General features: G+C 37.9%; 1 protein-coding gene across 1 annotated transcript; it reads right to left on the bottom strand.

The window, feature by feature from the left end:
• Positions 1–2,518: 2,518 nt before the first annotated feature.
• Positions 2,519–8,607, bottom strand: LOC134647514 (uncharacterized). The gene is made up of 4 exons (XM_063501864.1): positions 8,459–8,607; positions 7,820–8,081; positions 4,460–4,660; positions 2,519–2,764 (listed from the first exon to the last, which is right to left on the bottom strand). The coding sequence occupies exons 1-4, from the start codon at positions 8,605–8,607 to the stop codon at positions 2,519–2,521; spliced, it is 858 nt and encodes a 285-aa protein (XP_063357934.1).
• Positions 8,608–12,743: the final 4,136 nt, after the last annotated feature.

Raw genomic sequence — 12,743 nt, 5'->3', positions numbered from 1 at the left:
ACCCTTGACGCGAACGCGCAAGTATAAAAAATAAAATCCAAAGGCTAAGTCCATTTACATATAGCTAGGTATAGGTAATAATTATGATTGTGCGGGTATAGAATTATAGTTTGCTGTCGATGCAGGAGGGAGCGTACTCGTAATGGCGACGACGTCCTGTGCATATCCTAGAGCCTGCGCCCGCGCGGCCGCCGGGCGTCGAACCCGGGACCCCGCGGCCGATAGGCTGCGCGCATACCGACGCATCTCGATCACAATAGCTAATTCATCACTTAACTCAGACACCCAATTCCGGGATTTGGTCAGTTATATTATAAAATTTATAGAGATTCATAGTTAACTAGTTTTGCCATGAATAATGTAACTAGCCATTTTGTATAGATTAAATTTAATACTTACAACGAAAAATATCCTTTATTATATTGTGAAATTTTTCGTGAACTTTTCTAACATGTACTTGTACGGTGGGAATTACTTCTCGTTTCAAACTAATAAAATCATGAAAGAAAGGGAATCGCCCTACACAGTACATGTGTAAAGTGGAGGTGATTATATTTAACCTTGAAAATAATATAGGTTCCTGAAAATGTTATATCTCTTCTTAGATTTTTAAAAACATAATCCTGTATCTTACGTCTACTTTATAAAAAATGTACTATCTCGTTCGTATCACTTTCGATGTAGGTACAAAATAACCTTACACATAAACCTTAAAATGCACACTTAAAACACTCCATAATTATTTTAGCGTCCATACAATAGTACCTACTCTAATTTATTCGACACAATGCAGGAGTGTGAAACGCTCTTTACACGTTAAAGCCGTTAAACCACGGCTAAACCTTTATTTCCAATAGCAAAAGGCAATGCGGGCATTGCGGGCGTTACATCACATAAAAGTCACGGCTACAGGAAATCCATATTTTACTCCGAACGAACAAACTCACCGCATGTTTCTTTTTCTAATAGCTAGGTACTTTGACAAGAACCTTTATAAGCAAATTTAGCAGGTAGGTAGTACGAGTACAATTTTCTTAGGTATTTTTTGGGTAGGTAAGTAATGTCTTTGATATCGCCTAAAGTACAAAATTCAAAATGTGTAATACGTATATAAAAATCATTCTCAATAAAAAATAAACCGTATTGAACACCTTATTATTATAAATTACTTACAATGATAAACTTATATGTTGTAGGTATTTATTGGTGAAAACCTCATCGCTTTCTGATTTTCAACAGTGCGAGCTGGGGCTGCCCTGAGCCCTCTAGCCTATTACTTATTCTGCGCTCTAGCGCAGCGATCTTGAGGCTAGATGAGCAAACAGTAACCAGATATACAGGCAAATTTTTCATATAGGTAGGTATTAGTCAGTAGGTATTAAAACCTGTTACCTATTTCCATGATCATCTTAAGGTCTACATTCACCTTAAAATATCATATATTTCAAATATTAATTCATATATTTTGAGGTAAATTAATCGCACATAGAAGAAAGTTGAGAAAGTAACTTTATTGAACGTATAAATTAAAGTAATCCCTTTATGTAAATAAAAGTCTGTCAAGTGATATCTATACTTAAGTAGGTATATGTATCATCTATAGTTTTTCACTCGCCATACGGCATAAAGAGCACCACATAGGTGCTTAGATGGGAAAATGTAGGAACTAAAATTGAGCAAATTATAAAATAAACTTAGTAATTTTATAAGTTTACTCGTAATTTTCCTATAGGTATATTATATATATCAACCTTTAGGCCCGATTCAAAAAAGAACTTTAAGAGTACCTAGAGATTATAAGTACATTTGTTTTAAATTATATATATACAATATATATTCTTATTATATATATATATATATATATATATATATATATATATATATATATATATATATATATATACTACTACTATTAACTATTAAATTCTGTCAAATCACGCCTACGTATACGTATATTATATGTACTATATCGCATTTAACTCGTTGTTAGGCACCAACGGTATAAACTATTAACTATATGTAAACCAGGCAAATAAAATTGAGCAAATTGATACTTAAAAGTTTACTTATAAATAAAAAATCCTAGGTATATTTCAAGTACATGAAATACTTTAGGCCCGATTCAATAAGAACTTACGAGTACAATAGTAGATGCATGTATCGACGTACCTAAAACTACTTACATCCTTACCTACATCCGTTATATAAAGCCTATTGTAAGTTCTGTCAAATCACGCCTATGTAGGTACATATACGTATCGTTTTTAACTCTTCACTAGAGAATAATTACATAAAGCCTGTAACTTCAAAGTCGTCACTGCAGAGTTTCAGATCAACTTAGTTTAGCTTTTAGTGACAGAGTTGAATTTGTACTTCAATTAACTCACATTTTGCGAGTAGGTATTTGGCCATTTAAAGCTAAGAATATTATTTACAAAGAGTACAGCAACCACCATAACTTTTCTTCAGTTGCTTTCAACTTCTTACTGACCGGGTGATACGAATTTATTGAATTTTGTTATTCTTGCTCATAATGTGTTGAAATGGCATCTAAGATAAACTGGAAGGTCCTTGGATTTATCCAACTTAGTCCAGAGGGTAGCTCCCAAGTCTCCATCGAATCCAAACTTCTGGCTTGTCTTCCTACTGTCCTCTCCAGGAAATAGTCATCGTATTCATGGTCGTAGTCCGGAATAATAGGGTTGAATTTCGCATAGTAAATGGCGGAGAAGCACGCGTACAATAGAAGAGCAGCAGTGAACAGCTGAAACAAAAAAGGCGACTCCTAATATTTTCTTCTTTACATAAAAAAATAACAAAAGCCTTCGAGGATGCAGTAGTTTACTGCCTGCCGTGTCCGAGTATTACGATAAGTATGACCTCCTAACACGAAGCAAAAACAATGTCACAGAACAATCAAACAGATGACAAATTGCTCGAGTCTATTAAGACGACTCGCAGTGACCTTAAGAACAATATACGTAGCTTGTTTTAAAGCTGAAGCAATTCAGACTATGAATATGAATAATCACACGAAGTACATATCCGTATAGGATAGGTATACCCTAGTTGCGACATTTTCAGTACCTTATACAAAAATGTTGCAATGCCGTCAGTTCCCTACTTAAAATTCTACGGAAAACTCAGTGCAAACATTGCTACGACTTACCTAAACAAAATTAGTAGGTAAGCTAGTCTATGTTAAATATAGCATAGGCAAGGTTTCCGTCGCAGAATCCTTGGCGGCCATCGCGGCGCCGATGCTTGACGAGGTACGACCGTCCCATGCCGGACAAACATCGAAACTATGTCAATGTTATGACTACTCGCCGTTCCTCGTTACCTTTTTGCCCGGCACGTAACTACGTAGGTAATCGTCATTTTTTCACACAAAGTAATTAACAATAATATTTTCTCGCTAGGTTGCGCTACGGTGATCTTGAGGTCGAAACGATGACTAAATAAGCGAGTTCATTCAAATTTAAATACCTACTTACCTTAATATGTAAGATTTCATCTGTATTGTCTAACTCTTTTATTACACGAAGGGACAGCCAATTTTTTTTTTCCATTACTATATGATTCCTATGCGTAGGTAATGTCAATTTCCCTTGTCTCTGGTAATGTCATCATTCTCTTGCCCTTGTCCCATTCACTTGGGGTCGGCGCAGCATGTCTTTCTCTTCCATACCTCTCTGTCATCCGTCATCTCATCATTCACTTGTGTTCGTTTCATATCATCGTTTCGTCTCGTCTCACACAGTCCATCCACCTTTTCCGCGTAACGCATTGTTTATGCGTAGGTACTTATTATTTTATTATCAATAGCCTATATGGTGTGGTGTCCTACTACTGGGCAAAGACCTCCCCCTCGATCTTCATCCGTCTCGGTTTTGAGCAATTTCTGGCCAGTCGTTTAGATATGCATCCAGGGGCCCGTTTCTCAAAAGCTTGTAACTTGTAATACAGGTGAAAGTCCCTTTCTAACAAAAGCTGTCAAAAAGTGACATCCGCTTGTATTACAAGTTACAAGCTTTTGAGAAACGGGCCCCTGGTCATCCCACCATCTGGGCCTGGGCCGTCCCATCTCGCGGCACCCGTGGCTATTTTGGCCCACCTCTGTGGGTGCATGCGGCAGATATGGCCGACCCAGTAATGTAAATAAATAATAATAAATAAATATTATAGGACTTTCATACACAAATTGACTAAGCCCCACAGTAAGCTCAAGAAGGCTTGTGTTGTGGTTACTCAGACAACGATATATATAATATACAAATACTTAAATACATAGAAAACAACCATGACTCAGGAACAGATATCTGTGCTCATCACACAAATAAATGCCCTTACTGGGATTCGAACCCAGGACCGCGGCTTCACAGGCAGGGTCACTACCCACTAGGCCAGACCGGTCGTCAAATGTAATGTAAATGTAATAGGTAATTGATTGTCTCACCTGGAAGACACTCCAGAACTTGAAGGAGCCCTCGTTGATGATCCAGTCGTAATAGCCGGCCCAGGGGTCGGTGTAGCGGCCCTGCTTCATGGGCTTGGGGGTGGTGGTGGTGGTTGTCTCGTCGTGGTGAAACTCGTCGTAGTAGTCTTCGAAGCCACGTCCGCTCTCACTCGATGTCACATTTACTCTTCTCCGCCGTTGCTGGAATTGTTATTAAGTTTTATATGAACATGTTTTAAAGAAGGTAACGTAGAAGATTGTATAGTTTTTATATTGAATGATTACGCTTTTTTTTACAAAGAATAATGCCATGAAAAAATTGCAAGGGCAGACTCTAAGCATGACCTTACTAGGTTAAAGTTGGCTCGATAGAAAAATTCAAGAAAATATGTCTACTATACATTTAATTTCAATTGTGTATTATTATATAGTTACAGCAATATAATTTTAGTATAAAATAGCTGGTGATATCGCCAAGGGATTTGACAAGCAAAAATTTAAACAGAAGTATACCTAACTTTCAGAGTTATCGAATTTTCCGTCGCAAGTTTCACGCGTTGCGCCACATATTTTGTTCCCTTCTAATTTCCTGGCTTTACGCCCCCTCTTAAAGCTACGTATGTAGGTACTGTGTGTTTACTTACACTTTCGAGATTTTAAGATAAATTAATTGTCCGTCAAGAAGTTGTTTTCTTTTAATATTTTAAACATAAGTCTATGTTTAAACGGGTACGGTGATAGCTGACATCTCCATACAATTTATATTTATAACAATTATAACCTTAAGGGCCACTTGCACTATTTACTTACCCGGGGTTAACCGGTTAAACCTGGAGTTACCATGGTTACCAGTAAGATTTGACACTGGGTTAAGAGGCCGGTATCGATTTTAGTCTCAAAAATGTAAAATTGATAGATTTAGTCGATGAAATTGTACACCTTTTGTTACGTAATAGAAATAACAAGTACTGGTATCTATTAGCACGTCTTCTTATCTTGCATTTGTACAGATCATTTTTTTGAAAACTGACTCACTAAATTAGTAATGATTTTTTTTTCTGATCGACGTTTAGGTAAACGCGCGTAAAGCACTGATTTAGTCGATCTTATTTGTAAATTTCGTAAAGTTTGGACTGCTAAAAATAGTAATTTTATATTACACATATCCTGTACTCCAACTTGCATAGACTACATTTTTGTTATATGATATGGAACAAGAGTAAATGAAAGTTAGACAAAATCAATTTTCACCAGAAATTACTTCAAAACAAGTGAACATTTTTCGTGAAAACAGACTTAATTTCAACGTAATTTTGATACTTAAATAATCTACAACATTTCCTGAAACTGTTCTTATACATATTTTTTTATAATTTATAACTATAATTTTTTGATGAATTTTTAAAAACTGCCCCTTTTCGTCATATATTGCCGGTGACGCACGCTCGGGACCTTATTATTAAAAGGCAAGATGAGAAGACGTGTTAATAGAAACCAATACTTGTTATTTAGATATTTCGTAACAAAAGGAGTACAATTTCAACGACTAAATCTATCAATTTTACATTTTGGCTCTAAAATCGTTAACGGAGCCTTAACGGTTTAACCGGCTAACCCCGGGTTAGTGGGATGGTGCAAGTGGCGCTAAAACGCAAAATGATAAGATGCTGTCATCTTATCTGTCACCGTACCTATATGAAAAATACTAGTATTTTCAAGTTAGGCAGTGTTTGGCATAAAAGGCTTTGTTAAGGAAGTTTACGGCACTTTGATAGAGAATTACTATTCGGCTTTCACAAATACGATCAAGTTAAATACGAACTTACGATACTAGTATTAGTAGGTACTAAAAGTCATGCTAATCTAATCTATCTAATACCTTTAAACGAGCAATTCTTGTTTATTTATTTATTTATATATATATTTCGGCGATCTCGGAAACGGCTCTAACGATTTCGATGAAATTTGGTATATGGAACCCCCATTCAGGGGCAAAAAATCGATCTAGCTAGGTCTTCTCTGGGAAAACGCTCATTTTTGAATTTTTATATGTTTACCGAGCAAAGCTTGGTTTCCCAGATATTTTAATGTTTATGCGTAATGCAAGTGCACACAATCCTATTGTTTCATCCTCCATAACGTACTTTATATACCTTTAGACAAGTTTCATCGAACTTTGCTCGTTTATTTAAAGTAGGCGTTTCTTCTTTGTTGTGTGAAAATGGAAAACGAACGCATAAAAAAATGTGCAAATGATGGTTATTACGTCTGTTTTTCGTTTTCGTAGACACCTATAGACGCTCCAAATAATTATGTAAAACAATAGTCCTCCATGTCGTATCTATCTTAGAATTAGTGAAGCTAATAAACTTCGAGGAAGAAAATATTTATATCATAATGCTCGTTGGTCATGTACAGTCGCCATCAGATATATCGGAGCGGCCAAGGTGTTCACAATATCTGAACACGCACTCTGACGCCCTGACGTGTTCAGATATTTGTGAGCGCCTTAGCCGCTCGGATATATCTGATGGCGACTGTACACCCAGCCGATAAATATTGCGAGTTACTTTCTGTCACGAATTAGTCTCAAAAATCCCGTTGAGCATTTCAGTGTACACGTAGTTAATTAACAGTCGTGTGTCAACGATAGGCAGTCGCGATGGAATCCACAAACAGGGGCTGAAGCATTTAGCGCCGGCGCCCGGTCACCCAGTTCAGCGACACCGTTAGTGACCCAGTTTGAGAGCCTTGTGGCTGAAATACTTTGTGACATGTCAAATACTACCTACTCCTACACTATACTAGTATAGTGTAGGAGTAGGTAGATAGAGGGACTAGCTCAAATGTTATTGAGAATTAGTATTTTTAGTTAATACTTTTACTGTTGAGTGTACATTCAAAAATAGAAAATACTGGTAATCTCGTGCCGCGACTGATTTTTTTTTTTAATTTTTAATATAATGAAGAATTTTTTTAAGAAGGCATTTGCAGTTTCCAGCATCTTATAAATACGCGGATCCGAAACTATAAATTCCTTCTAATTTGACAATAACAAATGTTTTAAACCTCTAACCAATAATGTTATCTTTGAACTTTCATCATAATTAAAAAAGCGGGCATAACCTAGTTACCGTGGTACATATATTGTTCACGCACAAAATCGAGTGCGTAATGGTAGGATCCATGCCGCCCTGCTGGAATCGCAGTCGTAGTCAGGTTATCAGGATTGTACCATTATTGCGCTCGCCATCCAGGGCAGTACGCAATGCTATCAAGATTAACTATGCGGGCGCGGGGCGCCATGCCGCCCAGCTGAATACCTATAGGGGACGAAGTCAGGGGGGTAATATAACTTACCATTAGAGCCGTGTTGTTTTTGGGCTTAGCAAGCGCGCGCTGCTTGTTAATATTGCGCACAACATCCAGAGCAGTGCGTAGTGCCGTCAAGATAAACTCCGAGGGCGCCATGCCGCCCGAGTTGATTACGGTGCCGCCCGGGTTGACCACGGTACCGCCCGGGTTGACCACGGTGCCGCCCGAGTTGACCACGGTGCCGCGCGGGGGATCCGCGGGTGGAGACGAAGTTAACTCGTCGGGGTCGTAGCGGTCGTATGAAGATCTGGAAATTTGCATATTTATATTACTGCGGTAAATTATTTGCGATTCATTTCCAGCAGCGAAAAAATCACTTTTCACACACTTACATACTTAGTCCATAAGATTCTTTCAGGCCAGATTGTTTAACGCGGGTGAACGGGAACACACACTAAATGTATCTAAAATCTAACTATTTTACTGTGATAGTCTCACATAGTATCTACCTATTGACTAACATCACATCCACAAGTGCCACAAGCCACAACATATGGAAATAACATATCCCATATCAATCATTCTTTGCGACACTTTGCCAAATGCTAATATTTTGATTAAAGATTTCACATTTCTATACCTATTACTTATACTCGTAAATAACAAAAATAACATTGTACTCACCGCAAAGGTATGTATTTGTATTTGGTGTAGGGCGGGGTGTGCGGCGTAGCGCTGTCGTAGCGCGCGGCGCCCACGCCGGCCGCCCACAGCGCCAGCGCCGCTGCCGCCCACATGATTATACTCGGTACTATTAACGCTTTACGCACCATTTTCTTTAAATTCACTACTTGAAACTCTCAAAAAATTACAAAATATCAAATCTTAATTAGAACACCAATCAGATTTTATGGTACTTTACTAACTTTTACTTTTTGTGTCCAGGATGTGTTCGGAAGTAAGTTCAAGAACCGACTGACTGATTTGAAATGTCGCGCTCCGGTTAGACACGGAAAGAGTTTCTGAAATATGAATTCAGCAAACAGTGAAAACGTGTTGCTCTCAAGTGGAGTGCTTATTTAATTTACAAGTTTGACTGCGACGTAAATTAACATGAAATGTTAGTTGCTCTAAACTAAAGATCGTTGTTATACTGTTGAGCGTTATATTAAATCATCATCATCATCATATGAACTACGTTAATATTAATGCAATCATTATCTGAAGAGAAAATAAATATTAACAAAACAAGTAAATAATCTTAATACAGATCATTAAATTCATTAGGTACCTATCATTTTTAGTACCTATCTTTTAGTAGATGCCGTAAAAATATTCGTAACGAAAGCATCGTTTTTTGACATTTTTACAGCATTATTTTATTAAACTTTGGGATGTCTTTCTTTTTGTTATTTTATTTTAGGAAATAAAAGAGCGACGGTCGCAGTTTTAATATAGGTCCATATGAGGAACCACCGTCGACGTGCCTCAATTAACGCCAGTAATAGTAATAATTTACGACGGGCACGGCGTTGCCCACGTTGCCCGTGTGACCCGCCTAGGATTTGTTCTATTTCGCGCCTAGTAACTCTTGCTCCACTTTATGCGAACTTGGTTATCCGTTCAATTTATAAAGAAGAGCTAAACTGTTAGTTATCGCCGTTTAGAGTTAAAGAGGTGGCCGAAATTATGCCTATGAGCGGCGCGCTCATTCTTTCTTCCGTGCCTATGAGGCATGGCAACTTGGCAAGTGATGGGGCACGCATACTTTATTGACTATTGCGGAGTTTTCTTAGCTAATTTAAAGCTTTAAATGCTAATTATTAAATATTAACATACTTACCAAAACGTTCATTCATTTAATAATGTTTAACGCCCGGCACTGAAAAGTGGTTAGAAAGGTTATTTTAATGATTTTACAAAAATATTTGACACGCTCTTATGGCTCTACAAATAAGATCGTGTCAGATATTTTTGCGGCCTTCACTGTGTAACATATTATTGCAGGTGACTGTACATATGGTGCTACTTTCCCGAACTACTGCGGGAAATACCACTTTCCGTGTGTATATGTCGAAAGTTTAAAGTTCCATATGTACTGTAAAACGTTGTATGATACACGTGCGAATAGGTAATTCACAACTCGTGTCGATTTAAAACATTTCCTCTTTTCCGCACTTGTATCGTAAATAACATATTTCATCACACTTGCGCAGTAAGCGTGCTATTTCACGCAGGTGCAGCGGTAGCTAAAGTCCATTTCACTCCCACGGGAGTTATATCTTTTTTTAAATGATGTCACTAACTCATACGAACCTTAATAACTCATACGGTTCATATACCTAATTACCTGTCATACGAAAATCTGTCCATCTCATTGAAAGGACTCGTTATAACTGTTATTACGTGGAAATTAACAGCATTAGTCAGGACAATTTATTATCACGTCCAATCTAATTGTCATGTGTGCTTTATATGTTAGGTCGCGGAGAGAGTCTTTGCTGTTTTGTAATAACACTAACAATTTGTTCCTAATTTGTGTACCTACCCCAAGTTTACTCACGTACAGTTGCCGGCCTATGAAGCCGATGGTCCTGGGTTCAAATCCCGGTAAGGGCATTTATTTGTGTGATCAGCATGGATATTTGTTCCTGAGTCATGGGTGTATTCTATGTATGTCGCGGACTTCCGCGATGCATATATTACATGTAGCAACACATCTAACAAAACTTTACTTGTCTATGGTAAGCAAAGCACACTTCCATTTTTCGCTCGCATGAAGTTTCAATTTTGTTTGTGAACTTATTTGCTATAGAAAGTGTTTGATAATAAAGTGGTTCTAACGAATGCTGGATGCCAACTTCGCACAGCCAGAGCATCGTCGTTTCAAAGCTAAGTATATGTATTTAAAAGAGAACGTGTAGTCCCATGCCCATGTTTCCATATATTTATTAATTTATCAGTGTTCAGTATATGTCGAGATTTTGCATAATATAATTATGGGCGGAGGTGTGCTTGAATGTGTCAGGTCAAGTCGGAGATGCGTCTGCCGACTTGAGCCTTGCCTTCTTATATAAATCGTGGTACGCCCAGCGTCCAATAATCCATTTGCGAATGGTAATGATGGTATACTTACACATAGGCTTGAGGTGCTTAGTTGCGACTAGAGCACGTACCCTTCATGAGGGATAATGGACATAACAAGCACACTCCTAACTTAATGCCAATGTATCTGGTTGCGATCAGGTTACATGTACTTTAAGACTGTGGATCAGGTTATGGTTTGCGGCTAGTTTTGGACTGAGCCCTGAACACCCCTCATCTGGTGTGCCAACTGATCAATATATAGATGTATCTGGTTGCGATCAGGTTACATGTACTTTAAGACTGTGGATCAGGTTATGGTTTGCGGCTAGTTTTGGACTGAGCCCTGAACACCCCTCATCTGGTGTGCCAACTGATCAATATATAGATGTATCTGGTTGCGATCAGGTTCCATGTACTTTAAGACTGTGGATCAGGTTATGGTTTGCGGCTAGTTTTGGACTGAGCCCTAAACACCCCTCATCTGGTGTGCCAACTGATCAATATATAGATGTATCTGGTTGCGATCAGGTTACATATACTTTATGACTGTGGATCTGACTATGGTTAGCGGCTAGTTTTAGACTGAGCCCTGAACACCCCTCATCTGGTGTGCCAGCAGATCAAGATATAGATGTGACTGGTTGCGATCAGGTCACCGCACCCCTTATCTGGTGCAAGGCTTATTTACTGAGATATAGATGTGACTGGTTGCGATCAGGTCACCGCACCCCTTATCTGGTGCAAGGCTTATTTTCTGTGATATAGATGTGACTGGTTGCGATCAGGTCACCGCACCCCTTATCTGGTGCAAAGGTTTACTTTCTAAGACATAGAGAATTGTGACTATAAGGACAGACAGACATGCATACCTATATATGTATATTTGAGTCCTGTGGGACAATGTGGAATCTTACTATGAATATAAATGTCTTGTTGTCTATCCCTATATAATATGATACAAGTTAGGGATAATTTAGTGACCAATGGTCATAAATCTATTTTTTACACAGGTGGTGGCATATGATCAAGTTAGAGCTGGCAGCTACACTTTGAGCTCATGAACAGAGAGAAACACTGCAATCACATCACCATAATAAGGTATGAACTGCATTATCCATAGAACAACCGACCTCTCTCCTAATAATATAAGCGAAGCAGAACAGAGTTCTTTAAGAAACAAGTATACATGTCAAGTTGATAGTAAACTCATGTTTCATTTAATAAGGTCTTAGAATCTTTAAGTAACTTGAATTCAGGCAATCAATTTATCTTAGCATTTTGTATTAACGTCGATACAATGTATTATATACAGTGTGGAAAGATAAGTCGGGCCCTGGAGGGAAACTACCTTAAATTTTATACGTACTTAATGAAGACATTCCTCTATTTTTAAAAAGAAACAAAACTGCATTCAAAGTATTTCTCTTTTTTCTTCAATTAGGCTTGTCAAAAAAAAATCTTGAGTACTAAATATTACATTTTATGGATACTTTGTACGACAGACGAGCTTAAGACCTAATGTTTCTTGGAGAAATGTTATCATTAACATTAACTGTATCGACTAGTAGAATAAAATTGCGAGTTTTTATTTTTTGGAATTTTTAGTCGGTTCGAGTCCCGGGCGAGGCAAGCGAGTTTTAGAAAATCTTTGAATGCAGTTTTGTTTCTTTTTAAAAATAAAGGAATGTCTCCTTGAAGTAAAATGAGCCAGCTTAAGGATTTAAGGTAGTTTTCCTCCAGGGCCCGACTTATCTTTCCACACCTGTATAGCGGCTATATCGTTGTCTATCTATCCACAACACAAGCCTAAGGGCCAGTTGCACCAACCACAATTAATAGACTGATCAACGTCACGCAGCAAAGATGTATTAAACTTCACAAA

Source organism: Cydia amplana, chromosome 4 (genome assembly GCF_948474715.1).
Source record: "Cydia amplana chromosome 4, ilCydAmpl1.1, whole genome shotgun sequence".
NCBI classification, from domain to species: Eukaryota; Metazoa; Arthropoda; class Insecta; order Lepidoptera; family Tortricidae; genus Cydia; species Cydia amplana.
The sequence above is the reverse complement of the archived record's forward strand: the minus strand, read 5'-3'. Positions and strand labels throughout refer to the sequence as shown.

Coding starts and splice junctions, on each gene's coding strand:
- LOC134647514 (XM_063501864.1), bottom strand. CDS start 8,607: ATGGTGCGTAAAGCGTTAATAGTACCGAGTATAATCATGTGGGCGGCA. Junction 8,082..8,458: donor TACAAATACATACCTTTGCG/GTGAGTACAATG, acceptor GCAAATTTCCAG/ATCTTCATACGACCGCTACG. Junction 4,661..7,819: donor AAAACAACACGGCTCTAATG/GTAAGTTATATT, acceptor TAACAATTCCAG/CAACGGCGGAGAAGAGTAAA.